The 19,598-nt window shown below is 49.4% G+C and overlaps 1 protein-coding gene across 1 annotated transcript; it reads right to left on the minus strand.

Annotated features, from left to right (window-relative positions):
- Positions 1-1,729: 1,729 nt before the first annotated feature.
- ST6GALNAC4 (ST6 N-acetylgalactosaminide alpha-2,6-sialyltransferase 4) lies at positions 1,730-13,112 on the minus strand. Its single transcript, XM_066579760.1, has 6 exons — positions 13,023-13,112; positions 8,730-8,770; positions 7,395-7,544; positions 6,344-6,753; positions 5,791-5,898; positions 1,730-3,010 (listed from the first exon to the last, which is right to left on the minus strand). Exons 2-6 carry the CDS (start codon positions 8,739-8,741, stop codon positions 2,824-2,826), a joined length of 867 nt encoding a protein of 288 aa, XP_066435857.1. The 5' UTR covers positions 8,742-8,770; positions 13,023-13,112; the 3' UTR covers positions 1,730-2,823.
- Positions 13,113-19,598: the final 6,486 nt, after the last annotated feature.

Genomic DNA, 19,598 nt, shown 5'->3' on the forward strand with positions numbered 1-19,598 from the left:
GTAGTCAGGAACAAGCATATGTATAGTGAGAGCTCAGACGAGCAGGTGTTTATTTACGTTTTGGTTTTGGTTTCTGCTGCAATAAACCCAGGCAAAGCCTGGACTAAAGAACGTTGTTGCCCGGTGTCACTGTCTCTGGCCGCGGATGCCCACGCTGCTACTGCCCCTAAACGCTAATCCCTCACAGTACCCATTACAAAGTCTCACACGGTGGCTATTATATCAATAAGAGCTCTGTAACAAAAGACTGCGTACCAGACAGAAAAACCTGCGAAACAAAATAGACGCATCGTACGCATTTTATGCGCAGCATGACCGTTGGCCGGCCTGTCTGACATCTACAGAGGGCAGAAGAAGATGCTAATTATCTGTAAGAGGCTGGCTTCACACGGGCGAGTCGGTCTGAGGAAATCGGACCGATATTGTGCTTGTAAAAATCTGATTTTCACTGCGCGTGTTAAATGCGATTTGCGAAAAAACTGCTGTGCGTGAAAATCTCGCATTATTTCAATAGGAAAATTTAAAAATTGCGCTGCACTCACATGAAAACTGCAAGTGCGCTTTTTTTTTTTTTTTTTTGTACTGGGCAATTGGCCCGTGCAGCGATTCTTCTCTGCCGCTGAGATGTGAATAGAGCCGTTGGCTTCTATTTTTGCAGGAGTTTTGTGCGCAAAACTCGTGCAAGAAAAATGCCCCGTGAAAGCCCCCATCCAGACATACCTGGCAGAGCTGTACTTATACACACTTTCTTGCAATACTTCATTTCTCCGGTCGGCCTCCGGCATCCATAACACTGAGGCTGCAGCAGCCCAGCAGGACTTTATACGCTTGGGCGACCGTGTAAACCTGCAGCAAACAATCACAACTGGATTAACCAAAAAATACTGATGAGATGGGAGTGGGATACAACGCTGTGTAATGTGCCGCTGCGAGGGCTGGAGGAGAGCTCGGAGCACCACGAAAACTAGGCGGCTGCTGTAAACAGAGGACAACTATATCAGAGAGTGTGAAAAAGGAACTTAAGGAAGTCATGCAGTCTTAATGAAACCCATTTGGGGGATTTCCTGTGCCGAGATCATCGCTAGAATACTCCGAACTTCATAGCAACAGGTGGCTAAACTGCAGGAGTGCAGTGAGGATGGTGGGAGCAGATACGGCTCCGAGATGCTCCCTGAACGTAGTAGCATCATTGTCCAGTTGATGGGTGAACCTCTTCAAAGGGGGTTGTCTGACCTCTAGTTTTCCTGCAAGAAGCCAGCAGCTCCATACATTGCTCAGTGGCCTGGATTGGTACTGCAGGCTGAGTCCTATTGAAGTGAATGAGACTCAGCCAGCAGTAGTAACATCCCAGGCAAGTGGACAATGCACGGAGCCGTCTGCTTCCTGCAGTGATACAGCAAAAGTGGGACAATCCCCTTTACAGAGTAACTGCAGTGTTTAAAAACTATTGAGCGGCGTCAAAAGTTTTGATCAGTGGAGGTCCGGGTGCTGAGATCCCGCTGATCACTGAAATGAAGGGGCTGCAGCGCTCACCAGTGCAATGTCCCTCTTCGGCTGTCTTCATTGCCTGTGGGCTCCTCTTGAGAGCTAAAGACGGACGCATAGACTTCTATAGACATCTATACATCAGTCTTCAGCTGCTGAGAGGAGCGGACGGGGGGTGTTGGCAGCCGAAGGGGCATATTGCACTGGTGAACTCTGCAGCCCCTTCATTTGAGTGATCAGCAGAGGTTTCAGCACCCGGACCCCAATGATCAAAACTTTTGACATGTTGCTCTGACATGAGAAAAGTTTTTAAAGAGTGCAGTTCCTCTATAATATTTTCTGACATTCCAATACGGTGAAGGCGGTCAGGATGTGAGGCTTATGTGCAGGGTTACAGCACCTCGGTAAATGGCTGAACCCTTTGAGTGACTTCCACCTGACTCTTAAATTAAAGGAGTATTCTCATCTGGGACTTGTATGGCCTATCCACAGAATGCACTGACCACGGGGTGGTCAGGAGGAAGGAAATAGCCAAGCGCCCTGTGCTGCGGATTCCCATAAAGGCCAATGCAAGTCATATAATGGACGTATTATAATGGATGTATCGTGGCGACCTTGTAATCTCAGCGTTCCCGTCTCGGCCATGTTTGTCCAAGATGGGAATACCCCTTTAAAAATATCAGAAAATATTAAAACCGGAGGACCCCTTTAAATGCTTTGTATTCTGTGATACATAAATGATTTCCAGTCCGTGTAATAACTTGTCGTTATCGGACGTCCAACCTACCGTGGAAATGTTATAATGAATAGCTGCACTAACACAATGCAGTAGTCCTAACCCCAAGGGGAGTACCTTGCGGCTCTCCGCCCCGTGTCACTGCAGATGTACCTCCATTAATACTAGAGTCACATAAATAAATAATACTGCTTGATCATCCCATAACGGATCCTTACATCGCTGCTCGGTGCACGTCACAGCAGCACGGTAGCATATGTAGGCGGCCTCAGGTTGCTGAAGTCTTCTAAGAGCCCTACATACTGCTACTTAACGTACGTGCACCCGGTTGCTTCACCGCATGTCGCCTCCACATACCGGCAAGCAGCAAATATCCTAAAAAAAAGTCCTACAAAGTATAGGGTCTGCAGGTTGAGGGTCTTTCTCCATTGAGATGGTAAGATTGTCATACATTACTTTCCTATCATGATGTTGAAGCTTCGAGGAGCCGCGGCGACCCCAGAATCCCATCAGCACTTGAGATCGACTTTACCTGCTTTCATTAAGAAATGGCTAAAAATGGCTTAGTGTATGCAGTATAAAAAAGGAGGCCGCTCGCAGCTTCAGGCCTCCCAGGAGGGGTGTTTAAAATAGATCCGTTTCCTGCGGGCCCAGCGGGAGAAGACAGCCTTCTCGGTGATGAAGCGGTGGGCTCCCCGCGACGCTCTCTCGTGCATCATGTACGTCGTGCATTCGTCCAGCCGTCCCTTCTCATAGTAGTGGTAAGGCACCGGCGGGTGTGAGCGATCCCTGTGGGAAGATGGGACAGTATGGAGATATAGATCACTGAAAGTAAATGATAAGTGGCCTCTTGGAAAAACCTACGCTTGACTTCTCTGAGGTCAAGTGGTGCATGTCTTGGTATATGATTAACGAGAAGCTGACCGCCATCTTGGGCCAAAATGGAGACGCTTTTGAAAATTGGCCCCCTTGGACTGATTATTTCAGAGATAAGCAGTCTTCTTAGTGGCGACTCAACTCTCAGCCTGACTCTGTGGAGTCACATAGCGCCAAAGCAAACTGTCAAAAGTTTAGATCAATGAAGGGGTGCTGAGACCCCAGATGATCACTGACTTGAAGGGGCTGCAGAGCCTAACCAAGGGTTGTGCTACTTCGGCTGTCATCATGGCATGTCAGCTTCTCTTGGCAGCTGAAGGCAGACGCATTGACTTCTGCAGTCCATCCTCAGCTGCTGAGAAGGGCTGACAAGCACAACGCTCCGGCGATCGATGCAACCGCTTCCTTTCAGCGATCAGTGGGGGTCTCACCACTGATCAAACTTTTGGTATGCTGCTATAACATGTCAAAAGTTTTTTTAAAAGTGCAGACACTCTTTAATGGAGGCATATTAGCCCATAGTTCTATACTGATGAGTGATCTGGAGGGATGATGCAGTCCCCATCACTCCCCTGCTGAAAATCTCCAGCTGATGGGTGATTACATGAAGTTTCTTGATCCGGCCCTGAACTCCACAGGCAGCGCTGAAACAGCTAGACAGCTTTTACTTGACAAGAGCTCCAGAAGGTGCCGATGTCATCTGAGAGCTGCAACCGTCCGTGTGAGCCATCCTCTCAATCACAATTGAGGGTTCGCATCGTAACGCACCCCTAGAGCTGCAGGGTTCCAGAGGGTCCGAGCTGACGACCGGCATTAGGCAGCAGGAGCGGTCCCTAATGAGATACGGCCATATCTGCTAATAGTGCGGCAGAAAGAGCAAAACCCACATGTTAAAGGGATCTTCTCATCCTAGAAAGTGATGGCATACTGCTGGTCTGACTGCAGGAACCCCACCAATCACGGGAATGAAGGGGCTCAGCAGCACAATCACATTTAGACCTTATTCACACGACTGTATATACGCGGCTAATTTAGGCGTGTTTAAAAAAACCGCCATCAGTGATTTTTAGCCGCGCAAAAACAGTGTGCCGGAATTAATAGGACAACGAAAATGGCGACCGATTTAATACAGCGCTTAAAAAGGTAGGCGTCTATGGGAGCTGCAAAAAAGGGGAGGGGGAGGGAGTTTAGCTGCGTCCAAAGCTGGATAAAGAACACAGCTGCCTCTATGTAAGCATTAATAGTAACTCAGAGGATTTCTGCCGACCGAGCGATTTTTGCCCGTGATGTGAAATGTACCCAAATGCCCCATGTGAATGGAACGGTGGTGCATGTTTAACTACTAATTCATTGAATTCTATGGGACTGATGCGCTTAGCCATAGAAGTGAATGGAGCAGCCGTGATGCATGCGCACCTCGGTTCCAGTTACATGGAGCATCTCAGAGCTTGCCGCCGCTGATTGGCTGAGACAGTCAATAAAGGGCTGTGATTGGGCATCGAGCCAGCACCGACAACCAATCACAGCACTCTATTGCTGGAGGCGGGGTTCTCAAACCTGGCCTACGGCAGTAGACTTGTGAATGCAGGGAAAGCCCGGATCAGCAGCAGAGACCAGCGGCCGCGGCCCGGACCGCAGCGGCTAGGTGAGTATTGTTTTTTTTTTCTTTTCAGCATCCTTGGCTGCGTTTTTAGCAGTGCTGAAAACGCAGCCAAAAGGCTGGCATAAAGTATGCCAGCGCTGCTGAAACCGGGCGGAATTTGCAGTAAACGCAGCGTTGAAAAACGCTGTGTTTCTGCAAACATCCTGTGTGAGGGAGGCCTTAATCTCTGAGCTCTGTCATTGTTTACAGCAGTCTGTAACGTCCCGTATACAAGCTGACTGCAGCTTGTAAACAAACACCGGAGGACCGAGCAGTGGCACAGGAATTACAGGGACCCGGAAGATATATATGTATAAGCTGATTAGTTGTTTTAACCCATGGAGAGCCTGTGTACTTATTGCCTGCACCTTTTTCAGGTTACACACTTCCTAACACATTAAATTTCTGGTTCCCACTCTTGATTTTTGTCGGGACTCTTCTCAGCTCTTAAATTTTGTGGCCATATGGTGTTAACCCATTGTGCAAATGCTGGCAAGTGAGAAGAAATGCCCGCACCACCCTTTCTGTTCTAAACTCAACCGGCCTGCGCCATGTTGTACATGTGATGTCCCATGATGGTTAAGTGTGCACCTAACCGAAAACATAACAAGTGTCATCCGTGTGCGCGCTGTTCTTTTTTTTTACACTGTCATTGACTTGAATGGGTGACTGTTATCCGAGAAGTTAAACCAGAATAGAACATGGTGTGATTTTTTTTTACATGGTCCATAGGTCTGTGTAGAAAAAAACTAATTTCTGCACGGCCCCATTGACTGTGTTGGAGCAGTGTTGTGCTTGTGTGCAGCGAGTTGCAAACACGGACAGCAAATATCGCCAGTGCGAATACGACTCGAGGAGTCGTCCTGCTGTTAAGTTGTGTAAGTCTTTTCCACCATTACTATGTATATTTCCTATGTCTGTAGATCCCTCCGCAGGTTTGCTGTTGAGTACTTGCACAGCACACATAGACTCTTACACATCCCCAAAATTAGATCAGCGCTACCACATTCCAGCAATGGGCCGGGCAGTGATTGCAGCGCCGTCTCCTTACCTGCAGTAGTTCTCGCTGACCATCCCGTACACCGAGACCTCCTCACACAGCTCCATGGCCAGAATCATAGTGAACCAGCCAGTGCTAAGAAACGTACCAGACATGGCTCTGTGGGTACAAAACGAAGGGAGTGATAGAAATAACCAGTGTGCATCCTGGGCATAGCAGAAACAAGGGTAAGAAGGCTCAGCCAATCACTGCAACGCTTAATGAACCAATCACAGCCATTCAATGCGATGGCTGTGATTGGTTCATCGAGAGCCGCAGTGATTGGTTGAGCCACGACACTCAAGAACCAATCAGAGCAATCGCTTGCTGGAGGCGAGGTTTACAAAACCTATTACCAGCAAGCGATGTTCTGTCGGTGCTGAGAACTGCAAGAACTGCAGGGACCATCGGCAGGGAAACAGACGGCACCTGCTCTGTAAATATAAGACATCCCCAAAAAATAAGCCCCTGTGTTTTTTTGGGGGCAAAAATTTATATAAGACAGGGTCTTATTTTGGGGGAAACACCGTATGAATACAGACAAACCATGAAGGTGAACACATACCTGTTCTTGCCGGTTTCATTCTGGAAGACCTGGTCACAGTGGGCCATCATATTCTGTGTCAGGGTGTAGATATTCACTCCAGGAAATTTGCCCTTAGCTTGCAGCAAGGCGCGATATGTAATCCCCTGGTCAGTGTCCATCTGTCGCGGGGGTCCCCATATGACATAGACGGTGTCTTGGGAGTGCTGGAAGAAGTATGTCTGGTTGCGTAGCAGAAGGGGCACACTTGTGTGAGACACGACCCTCAGGGTGCTGCGGCTGCCCACATCAGACTCATAGCCAAAGGTAGGAGCCGTGTTCATACGCAGGACGCACTCCGCCTGGTCAATCTGCGGCCCCAGGCTAGAACTAAGCATCTGCCCGGAGCTGGACACCACCGCGCAGGTCTTACACGAATTCCTGACCAGAGGCTTCAGGAGAGAACAAAGAAAATGACTAGACGACACGTCAGGACGGCACAACAATATGGAGACGAGGACGCATAACAGAAGTACATCCGTCGCTGGGATCTGTGGGTCAAAGTCTGTCACACGGCTAAATGTGTGACCATTGTCTATGTGTATATCACCCCTCACTCTCCACCTCGCCATACCGCGCACATCTCCAGCCCCTTTACCTTCTGCATCACCCCATTACTTGTAGTATGTAAGCTCGTTGGAGCAGGATCCTCACCCCTATTGTTTCCATCAACTGATTCCTATGTAACCGTGGTTCTGTAATGTTTGTACTTTGTCTTTCTGTATTCCCCCCGTCTATGTAAGCGCTGCGGAATATGTTGGCGCTATACAAATAAAGTTTATTATTATTAACAGTCATCCTGTGTAAAAGGCCCCTAAGGTGCCCATTTAATGCATCTGTCACCCGTAGACTAGAATGGCTTCCATGTAATGGATGCATTATGAAAAGCTGTTGAGAATCTCATGCAGCATAGATTTAGCGGACGCCTGCGACGGATGTCATTAAGTAGCATCTGTCCTGGCTATGTGTATAAAGAATGTCTACTTGTCTCTATGGACTGATGTGGATGCAGCCTGACAGATACATTACTCACCTCGCCATCTGGAAGACGACTGTATCCCCAGAGCTGCAGTACATGAGGTAGAAAAGATGGCCGACGCTCCGCCGGCTCCTTGATGTTTGCTTTAATCCAGCACAACCAGAGGATGACACAAAGCAGCAGGCTCGCCGCACACACCCGGCCCTGGAACCGAAACACCAGAGTCAGAGGACAAGAGTCTATACCAGTGATGGCGAACCCTTTAGAGACCGAGTGCCCAAACTGCAACCCAAAACCCACTTATTTACCGCAAAGTGCCAACACGTCAGGGGGCGGGGCTTATCACGACGTGTGAGTTTACCTCTGTTCTAAAAAGGACAGGGCCGCTTCAAAATAGACAGGGTGCAGATTTTGACTGGTTTTTGGATGCGGAAATACTGCAGAACGTCCTCAGCGGAAATTTCTGTGGAAAATTCTGCAGCATTTCCGCTTCCAAAAAGCAGTCAAAATCTGCACGTGGTCTGTTTTGAAAGAGCCCTGCCCATTTCTGCCACATGGACCCCCCAGTGTAACAGCGACATCCCACAGCGGCCCACATGGAAGGGGGACACCTGCTGCGGGCCCCTATTGCTTTTTACCTGGCCTTGAGGGTCCCCCTTGCATCAGCGCCGTCTCTGCCGCCCGTGTCGCTGCCGATAGGATGGCACTTGAAGAGGCCCCGCCGCCGTCCCTTACGCCTCCAGGACAGATCTGCAGTGGGGACCACCGCCACCTCTGCCACTCATGCCCATGCAGTTGCCGAGGTTCGGCCTCTCCTACAGGAGCAGGACGGCACTTAAATTGGCCCTAGTTGTGGGAGCAAACACGCCCCAAGCCAATCAAAGGCTCGGGGCATTAACAAGTGTCAATGCTGGTGCATTATGTCTCCACCCCTAACTTCCGGTGACGACATAATACACCAGGATACTGGTGTACCTTGATGCCACTGGAAGCTACTGACGGCCAGGAGAGGCTGACTGACGGCCCTGAGGAGCTGACTGACGGCCCTGAGGGGCTGACTGACGGCCCTGAGGGGCTGACTCTCGGCCAGGAGGGGCTGACTGACGGCCAGGAGGGGCTGACTGACGGCCAGGAGGGGCTGACACCATGCATGGCCAGGAGGGGCTGACTGATGGCCCAGAGGGGCTGACTGACGGCCAGGAGGGGCTGACAGCATGCATGGCCAGGAGGGGCTGACTGATGGCCCAGAGGGGCTGACTGACGGCCAGGAGGGGCTGACACCATGCATGGCCAAGAGGGGCTGACTGATGGCCCGGAGGGGCTGACGTCATGCATGGCCAGCAATAGCAGTCATCCAGCTCAGTACTGATAATGGCGGTCCGCACTTACCAAGATCTTCATGTTTCATCAGATATGGAGATTCCACAGGCCTGCAACGAAGAGCAGACGGGACAAGTGTAGTCGCTGACAAAAACATCTGCTCATATATATATATATATAGACTCTTTGTAAAAAAAAATCCCGCACCTAGAAGTTGTTATTTTGCAGCATAACTCGGCATGCAGTTGCATCTCAGGCAGATGTGCAAATGATTAGCGTTGTGATATAATTAGATGAACGGACTTGCCAGTATCACATCTTGTATCCAAGCTAGAGGTGGTACAACAGGATACTAGAACCTCCATGCCCGCCCGTATCACATCTTGTATCCGAGCTAGAGGCGGTACGACAGGATACTAGAACCTCCATGCCCGCCCATATCACATCTTGTATCCAAGCTAGAGGTGGTACAACAGGGTACTAGAGCCTCCATGCCCGCCCATATCACATCTTGTATCCAAGCTAAAGGTGGTACAACAGAGCACTAGAGCCTCCATGCCTACCCGTATCACATCTTGTATCCAAGCTACAGGCGGTACAACAGGGTACTAGAGCATCTATGCCCGCCTGTATCACATCTTGTATCCAAGCTAGAGGCGGTACAACAGGATACTAGAGCCACCATGCCCGCCGGTATCACATCTTGTATCCAAGCTAGAGGTGGTACAACAGGGTACTAGAGCCTCTATGCCCGCCCGTATCACATCTTGTATCCAAGCTAGAGGCGGTACAACAGGGTACTAGAGCCTCCATGCCCGCCTGTATCACATCTTGTATCCAAGCTAGAGGCGGTACAACAGGATACTAGAGCCACCATGCCCGTCGGTATCACATCTTGTATCCAAACTAGAGGTGCTACAACAGGGTATTAGAGCCTCCATGCCCGCCCGTATCACATCTTATATCCAAGCTAGAGGCGGTACAACAGGGTACTAGAGCCTCCATGCTCGCCCATATCACATCTTATATCTAAGCTAGAGGTGGCCCAACAGGGTACTAGAGCCTCCATGCCCACCCGTATCACATCTTGTATCCAAGCTAGAGGCGGTACAACAGGGTACTAGAGCCTCCATGCCCGCCCGTATCACATCTTGTATCCAAGCTAGAGGCGGTACAACAGGGTACTAGAGCCTCCATGCCCGCCTGTATCACATCTTGTATCCAAGCTAGAGGCGGTACAACAGGATATTAGAGCCACCATGCCCGTCGGTATCACATCTTGTATCCAAACTAGAGGTGGTACAACAGGGTATTAGAGCCTCCATGCCCGCCCGTATCACATCTTATATCCAAGCTAGAGGCGGTACAACAGGGTACTAGAGCCTCCATGCTCGCCCATATCACATCTTATATCTAAGCTAGAGGTGGCCCAACAGGGTACTAGAGCCTCCATGCCCACCCGTATCACATCTTGTATCCAAGCTAGAGGCGGTACAACAGGGCACTAGAGCCTTAATGCCCTCTCATATCACATCTTGTATCCAAGCTAGAGGCGGTACAACAGGGTACTAGAGCCTCCATGCCCGCCTGTATCACATCTTGTATCCAAGCTAGAGGCGGTACAACAGGATACTAGAGCCACCATGCCCGTCGGTATCACATCTTGTATCCAAACTAGAGGTGGTACAACAGGGTATTAGAGCCTCCATGCCCGCCCGTATCACATCTTATATCCAAGCTAGAGGCGGTACAACAGGGTACTAGAGCCTCCATGCCCGCCCATATCACATCTTAAATCTAAGCTAGAGGTGGCCCAACAGGGTACTAGAGCCTCCATGCCCGCCCATATCACATCTTAAATCTAAGCTAGAGGTGGCCCAACAGGATACTAGAGCCTCCATGCCGGCCCGTATAACATCTTGTATCCAAGCTAGAGGTGGTACAACAGGATACTAGAGCCTCCATGCCGGCCCGTATAACATCTTGTATCCAAGCTAGAGGTGGTACAACAGGATACTAGAGCCTCCATGCCCGCCCGTATCACATCTTGTATCCAAGCTAGAGGTGGTACAACAGGGTACTAGAACCTCCATGCCCGCCCATATCACATCTTGTATCCAAGCTAAAGGCGGTACAACAGGGTACTAGAGCCTCCATGCCCGCCCGTATCACATCTTATATCTAAGCTAAAGGCGGTACAACAGGGTACTAGAGCCTCCCTACAAGGGGTCGGTTCTCCACAATAAATAATCATTTTGCTCTGATACTGTAATCACTTATAACAACGTTATAATCACACAGAAAGCTTCCTTCCATCCAACAACTTCTAGGGGAGGGGTTATCTGGCACAATGAGTATATATATATATTATAGCGCACACATTATCCACTGACATAAGAACATGCTGTATTTATCATGCCCATAATGCAGGATGACGGCTTGTGGATGGCCACTATTCTATATTTATGGCAGCTCGCAGGTCGGCATTCTCATGATGTAAATGGGCAGCATGGGGCAAGGATCCCCATGGATAGGGGGTCTGCCGCTTTGGACCCCTGTTCATCACCTGATTATCCCGCCAGCTGTCAGTGCAGCGGGCTGGACGTTGTCATCCGCGGTCAGCGGGCGCAGGCTTCACTTCTATCCAGAGGAGTTACTTGAAGCTTCTGGGCCCCAATGCAAACCTGTAGCAGGGCCCCCAATTATAATGCTTTATTCATAGTACTGGGCTCCTTATATGGAGAAGAGGGCCCTTAAGGGGCCCCTAAGGCTCCTGGGCCCGGGTGCAACTGACTCCACTATATTTACGCCCTGCGCCTTTTTGCAATTAATGGGGGCGCCGTTCCCCTGCTGTGGGTCAATCTGATGCAGGGAGGAGCAGGAAGAGCCGCAGCAGCGCGGCGCTCCCAGTGATTGTAAACCGGAGGACAGATAAGTGGAAGAGAGGGCAGACCACCCCTTTAAGGGCTGCTTCATATTTGCACTAGGGCTTCATGTCTCTTTGTTCCGTTTTTGGAATTAACCCTTTCTTTTACTTTGCTCATGATTGCCAAAAAAGCCCCCCAAAAAACAGAAGGCAAATGGAAAGTATTAAGGTCGCTCCGTTCCGTTGGTTTACGTTTTTTAACGAAAACATATCACGCTGCAGACCGCACTTTCTCTTCGTGTGCGGAAAGGGTACAAAAAGTAAGCTTTCCGTTTAAAAGAAAAAAAGCAAAACAAAAAACGCAGAAATCAATTACTCTGCTTCAAAGATGTTACAGAGATGGAAGCCTTGAGGCCGCATTTACACGAGCGCATGTACATTCGCGTCGCGTTTTTGTGTAACGGGCGTTGCATATTTGCGTGAGCAACTGCATTATTTATTGTATCTTTTGCGCGCAAGTCGTACTCCCCCAAAAAAAACGCATCGATGCCCGCAGTCTCTTAAAAAGGACAATTAGATCAATGGTTTCAAGATGCACAGGAAAATAAAGCGTGCTGCAAATTTTTTTGCGCAACGGAATTGCGAGCGCAAAATAAGTGCATGTGAGTAAACCCATTGAAATTAGTGAGTTCTATTTTCAGCGTATATTGTCCGCAAATTTTTCACGCATAAATTTATTAGTGTGAATCCGGCCTGACACAGACGACCGTATTTGCGCACGTATTTGCACACAAGTCATTGATTTCAATGGGTTCGTTCACATGCACGTATTTCTCATGCGCAATTCCATTGTGCAAAAAAATACGCAACGTGGTCTATTTTCTTGCACATCTTGAATTCATCACACTAATTGGCCGTTTCCGTCGCTGAGCGCTTTGTTTTGGGGTTTTTTTGAGTGCGCAAATGCAGACGATTCGCGTGCAAAAAGCAAAGCAAAAAATTTAATTGCGCACGCAACACCCGATACACAAAAACATGGCGAAAATACGCAGACACTCGTGTGAATACGGCCTTGCAGCGTAATCCCATCTCTGCCAACATGAATAAGATGGGCACATGACCGCGTTCGCGGGTCGCCGGATTACGAAGATAACCAAAGTGTGTCCGTAATCCCAGGCACCCGCGGCCGTGGCGATGCGCCGGGTCGAGAGACCTTCATTTTGGAGACAGGCGAGGGTGATACGTTTATATAGCTCGCCGCCGCTTATCTCCAGAGCACCATGCCCACCCTCACTTGCCCCATACACAGTACTAGTGCCAGTGTGCCCAGTGAGGGGGCAGACCCCCACATTACTATGTACATGCCTGGCATCCTATACATGCAGTAATATAAGGCCTCTCCATGACTGGCAAGGCCTGAATACAGAGAGTCCAGTGGTGGCACTGCCCAGCATAAGAGGCTGTGTGCGGGCATCACCTCCGCATCGCTCACTCACCTCCCCGGTGCCCGCTGCATGAGTCACCCCGGTCTGGGCACGCCTGGCACGGGATGAGCAGTTACTGCAGTCCGAGGCCTGAGGGGAGGCCTGCTCGCCCCGGATAAGGAAGCCTCAGTCCCGCCTCATCCTGCCAGTGGGCGCCGTGCCCCTCCCGGCCCGTGTGTGTGCCAGCCTGCGGGCTTGTAGTTGCTGGGATGGGGATGGGGCGCCGTCCATTGTGTGTGTGAGGACGCCCAGCCTCCACTGAATGTAATGTGGGGAAATGGCAGAAATAGCAAGTCCTTGTGATATATCAGTAGTGCAGATACCACAGAGGATACGGCTGGCAGGAGGGGTACCCCAGGTGGGCACAACCAAATCACCATATCCCCCATTAGGCAGTGTTCCCACGTACAGGTACCAGCTGCGCCCAGCCACCAGCGCCATTTTCCAATAAGGGCGTTCGGCTGTTGGCAGTCTGTCGCAAGCCGCTGGTACCGGTATGTGAGAACCCAGCCACGGGATCGCGCTTGTCAAAAGGCATTTTGCCTCGGAAGCGAGACGTTTTTAATGCGAAAACGCCTCGCTTCTGTGAAATTGCAATCCTTGCGCACATATTTCACGTATGACAGAGCATCGCAAGTGTTTCGCATTGATTTCAACGGCATGCGATGTCTATAGGGCCCCATTGAAATCAATGGGCGATGCGCCCAAGGAATGCGCAAAAGCAGGACATGCAGCGATTTTTTTACCTCGCAGCATCGCTCGTACGTAGGACGGCGGTTCATATTCGCGCTCATGTGAATGTAGCGTTGCCAGGACTGCAGAAACCAAGTCTAGAAGGAACGCCGTTGTAACCATTTTTGCGCATTAACAAGTTAAATGTTTGTTTTTTTTACAGTTCAAAGCCAGCGCTACTACGTGCGCAAAAAAAAAGAGGGTGAGGCCTATCTGCTCGCTCGTGCGAACAAGACCGTTGAAATCAGTGGCCTTGCTTCGTCACATTTTGCGGGCAAAAACCTCCGCAGATACGTTTGTCTGTTTAAGCCCTAAAGGTGTGTTTACACGGAACAAGGCCGACAAGCGAATGATGAATGATAATTCATTCGCCTCGGGCTCCTCCGCACGAGCGTGTTTGTAAATTATACACAGACAATAGATCCCATTGATATGGACATTTCCCGTTTTTGAGCGCACACTTCTTGCGCACGTAGAAGTCTACTGAAGGGGTGCAAATGCGCATTCGGAACTTGTTACGCTAAATAGCAATTTAAATCAGGGCGTGGATGCGTTGCACGCACATATGGACACGCCCTGCATGCGCACAAAAGTACTGTAAACTAGCAGACACGCAAATCAACCTCGTTTATAGCGCAAATCCATTCCGCTGAAGTGTTCGTCTGAAAGAGCCTTAGGCTGGGTTCACACAAGGCGGATTTGCCGCAGAAATTCCGTCCGGAATTTTGCCGCGGCAAATCTGCCTGTGGCTGCCAATCTTGCGTTTAGCCAGCCATGTGGACAAGATTTCTCAGAAATCTCGTCCACATGAGACAGTGAATCCGTCGCGGCAAAGCCTTTGTTGCGGCTCGGATTTGCCGGCCGCAGCATGTTCATTCTTTTTTTCTTTCCGCTGCGGCCGTGCTCTCCTCTATAGGAGCACTGGCCGCAACGGAAAAGCGTTCAGCCAAGCCGCTTCAAAACCCGCGGTTAGGTGTCGCGGGTTTTGAAGCAACGCTTTCCTGGCGGAAGTCTCACGGTTTTTCACTGCGGCCAAACTGCGAGATTTTCCCCGGGAATACGCCGTGTGGGAACCCAGCCTTACTTGTTTGATTCATGCAAGCATGAAAATCATTGTTGACTCGTTCGCTAATCGCCCGGTTTAAATACCGATCGTTCTCGCTAACTGGTACAGCGACTGAACGATTTAGCGAGCGAATGATTTATCTGCCTGTATAAGCAGGCTGCAGGAGTGAACGCCGACATTCGCTCGTGCGAACGATATATCGCTACGTCTAAAAGCACCCTTAGGTCTTGTTCACATGGTGCAGATTTTCCGTGCAGATGGCATTTATGGTTTCCGCAAAGCGGATGAGGTTTTCAAGCGTTCCTCCACACGCTGCAAAAAATAAAAATCCGCTGTAGAAATTGACCTGCGGTGCAGAATTTACATCATTGGCGCAGCAATTACAGCGGATTTCACCTCTTCAAATGATTGGGGGATTTCCACACTAAACTCTGTGTCAAAATCCGTACCGGATGATGCAGTTTTTGATGATGTTCTTGCGCCGGAGAATGACAACTGCGGACACTCTACAGCAAATCCCACCCTGCATGAACATCGCCTAAGGCCTCGTGTCCACGGGCGAGTCAGATTCCGCACGCAGGAGCCCGCAGCGGAATCTGACCCTGCCGTCAGCGGCGTCCGTGCCTAACTCACATCTTCTTTCTTTTTCTGTACTTCGGTTGGCCCGCACGGCTCGCCGTCGGACATGCGCAATACAGATTTTATTTTATTTTTTAAAACTCCTAGTCTACCCGTGGAATCCGCGTCCGTCCGCAGAATCAACAGCGTGATTGTTGTTGGCTTGTTTTTAATTTTGCGATCACTAAACAAACTTTTGGGAGCAATTGCACACGTTAAAATATCGTTCGTTGACTAGTTCGAGGAGCGCAAGGTTCTTTGGCAAGCATTAATTTTACATTTTTGACCCCTCCCCCAATGTATGCTGAGTGCACTGAACGCACGTAATTACGTGCAAGCGGTCTTCAAGCGAGAGGCCGCAGCAGTGAGTCTTCCACCGAAGGCCAAACCAGCAAGAGACTGCAACAGCAAGGGTTCCTTCGAAGACCAGCAGGGACTCTTCCGGCGAGGATCACTTGCACGAATTTATGTGTTTTCCGGAACCGCTGAGCGTTATGTGGGAGGGCACAATGTTAGAAATAGAAGGCGGAAGCTGATCAGAGTTTGGTGGGAGGCGCCCGCTGAACAAGGGCACACCTCACTGCAAACATGTTGTGTAGTCCTTGAAAGCCAGCAATCTGTTCACACCAGACGATAATTAATCAACCAGCGACTATGTTTAGGTGATCTGTACCGAAGCGACTAGTGAACGTGGCGCCATTGCTATTACTGAAGTAAGGAAACCACACTAGAAGTAGTCTCCTGCTGTGATACATGCATGGAGCCATGCAACACTGCAGTTCAGGGCTAACACCATCATTGCGGGGCCGTGTTAATGAACAGCGAAGCACCGATTCGGTGCAGATGCTACAAATTGCTAGTAAGAGCACAAGCCAAACACAAGACAATGCAAAATAAGCGTGAACGTGTGGATTGGAATTTGGCGCGATTGCCTTATTGGACCTGTGTTCATCCCAGGGACTCTCAATGATGATCGGTACCTGATTCTCTGCAGATGGCGGACGACTTCTTGGATGATCTGCTGCTATCATAGTAGAAGGAGGACACTTCCAGGACACTTTCCTTACGTCAGTCCTAGCAGCAGTCCCACAGGAAGTAGAGAGACATGGGAAGCGGATCTCTGCTTCCCACCTGCTACTCTTAAACTGTGTAATTGGGTTTATTGTCTCTTTCAGGAGCCACAACACAAAATTGAAATCCATGTTCCGGGCCCGGGCACCATACCATTGTGTAGTGCATCCATGCCTTTCTATTCAAGTACACTTGTTGTTTCAGATGGAACAGTAGTTTTTCTTTCTACCTCCACATACTTCCCTGTACCGATGGCCATCGCCAGGTGAGACAATAGTTCTCCTTTCCACCTCCACATACTTCCTGGGGCTGATGGCCATTGCCAGGTGAGACAATAGTTCTCCTTTCTACTTCCACATACTTCCTGGTGCCGATGGTCATCACCAGGTGAGACAATAGTTCTCCTTTCCACCTCCACATACTTCCTGGGGCTGATGGCCATCGCCAGGTGAGACAATAGTTCTCCTTTCCACCTCCACATACTTCCTGGTGCCGATGGCCATCACCAGGTGAGACAATAGTTCTCCTTTCTACTTCCACATACTTTCTGGTGCCGATGGTCATCACCAGGTGAGACAATAGTTCTCCTTTCTACTTCCACATACTTCCTGGTGCCGATGGTCATCACCAGGTGAGACAATAGTTCTCCTTTCCACCTCCACATACTTCTTTGGGCTGATGGCCATCGCCAGGTGAGACAATAGTTCTCCTTTCCACCTCCACATACTTCCTGGGGCTGATGGCCATCGCCAGGTGAGACAATAGTTCTCCTTTCCACCTCCACATACTTCCTGGGGCTGATGGCCATCGCCAGGTGAGACAATAGTTCTCCTTTCCACCTCCACATACTTCCTGGGGCTGATGGCCATCGCCAGGTGAGACAATAGTTCTCCTTTCCACCTCCACATACTTCCTGGGGCTGATGGCCATCGCCAGGTGAGACAATAGTTCTCCTTTCCACCTCCACATACTTCCTGGTGCCGATGGTCATCACCAGGTGAGACAATAGTTCTCCTTTCTACTTCCACATACTTCCTGGTGCCGATGGTCATCACCAGGTGAGACAATAGTTCTCCTTTCCACCTCCACATACTTCTTTGGGCTGATGGCCATCGCCAGGTGAGACAATAGTTCTCCTTTCCACCTCCACATACTTCCTGGGGCTGATGGCCATCGCCAGGTGAGACAATAGTTCTCCTTTCCACCTCCACATACTTCCTGGTCCCCATGCCCATTGCCAGGTGAGACAATAGTTCTCCTTTCCACCTCCACATACTTTCCGGTGCCGATGGCCATCACCAGGTGAGACAATAGTTCTCCTTTCCACCTCCACATACTTTCTGGTGCCGATGGCCATCACCAGGTGAGACAATAGTTCTCCCCTGAAATGTGCAGCCACCATACAGCCAACAGTGGGAGATCAATCGGTCTTGGGACTGATGGATGTCCCAGCAGTTGGATCAGACCTATTGAAATGCCATAAACGTCTCTATTGCAACAACCCCCAAGTAAAGATTTGCATGATATGCCCATTGTACACCTTGCTTATCACTCTCCACTCCAGCCTCCTGTGGCCCTCACACCTATCACTGTCCTGCTGTTCTATGAGGAGTCTGACATACTTTGGATAGCATTGCTATAGGGGAACTGTCAGACCATCTGAGCCGATTTGAGGAGATGAACAATTAAAGGGATACTCTCAAGCAGACAACCCTTACCTATATACGTGGCCTCGCTGTGTACTACATGGCCGGCCATTCATTTGAATGTGCTTTATGTAATACTATATTTCGCCTACACTGCCCGCCACAATTTTGCCCCCAGCCGCCATCATGCCTGGTGAACGGACAGCTGATGTAGAGATGGCAAGCAGGCTCCGCTGTTTCCGTGACTCCTGTAGAAATGGCAACAGCTGTGCAGCCAATTCTCCATCGAAGGAGTTTTCTAGGGCTCCATAATTAATGCCCTATCCTCAGGATATGTCATTCAGGACTCCCACTAATCAGCTGTTAGAAGAGGCTGCAATGTTCACTCTTCACTGCATACCAGGTACAGTGCCGTACATTTCCTAGTGGCAATGCTGGGTATAGCAGCTCACACACCTTCTCTTGAATGGAAATGAGCTGATGAAAGTCCATGTAATGATTGAACATGACGTCACAGGCCTGAAAAGAGGCTGCAGCAATCGGCCTCTTCAAACAGCTGATTGATGGGGGTCCGCAGCCACGGACCCCCATGATCTGATATTGATAAACTATCCTGAGGATGGGTCATCAGTATTCTAGTCCCAGGAAAACCCCTTTAATTTCCTACCTGGATTCTGCTGTCTCGTTGTAGGTCGGGGGACTCGTGTTTTGGAGATAGAAGCAGGTCCCATTTGTGTCTGCAATGGGAATAACCCTTAAGCTGCTTGCAAGAGCGGATGCAAAGGGACAAAGTCCCGAAGAAGATCTATAATAGGAAGGTCATCCGAGGAAGTGGTGAAGAAAATCTCAAGAAGCTTAGCATTATGGCTCTGAGGAGGAGGGGAAGATAAAGAGTTATGTAAGGGGCCTTGTACTAACAGTATTGTTTCATAACCCAATTTTCCTGGGCTTCTGGAACAATGCCACCAGTAATAATATGAAAATTGTGATTTATGTATTTTCCTATTAAAGTAGATAGCGAAGAGATGCAGAAACTGTATTTCTAACAAGTGGCCAGTAGATGGCCCTAGCACCTTGATAATAATGTGTGATAAGGCATAAATTGGGATGTACAAGTGCAGATTAATAAGAGTTGCAGTAAAACCAGGGGAAAATGATAGCACAATTGATTCCAAGAGCCTTGGAGAGTAAACGAGCTCTTTGACATAAGTGCAGTAACTCCATAAAGCGTTTGGGAATATCACTGATGGGGAAATCGAATATTAAGACTAGATGCCAATTTAGATGTAATGGATTTCTAACCTGATTCTGGGAGATATTAGTATCTGTGAAAGGTACCAATCGGACAAATTACTCATAGCAGATACATCAGATAAGCCAGATCCTGGGAATCTGCTGTAAGGCGCCATTAACACTCCCAATTTAGCTCTAATTGCTGGACAGCACCTACACTTG

This window comes from Eleutherodactylus coqui, chromosome 10 (genome assembly GCF_035609145.1).
Source record: "Eleutherodactylus coqui strain aEleCoq1 chromosome 10, aEleCoq1.hap1, whole genome shotgun sequence".
In the NCBI taxonomy this organism is placed as follows: domain Eukaryota; kingdom Metazoa; phylum Chordata; class Amphibia; order Anura; family Eleutherodactylidae; genus Eleutherodactylus; species Eleutherodactylus coqui.

Coding starts and splice junctions, on each gene's coding strand:
- ST6GALNAC4 (XM_066579760.1), bottom strand. Junction 5,899..6,343: donor AATGAAACCGGCAAGAACAG/GTATGTGTTCAC, acceptor TTGTACCCACAG/AGCCATGTCTGGTACGTTTC. Junction 3,011..5,790: donor GTCAGCGAGAACTACTGCAG/GTAAGGAGACGG, acceptor ATCTTCCCACAG/GGATCGCTCACACCCGCCGG.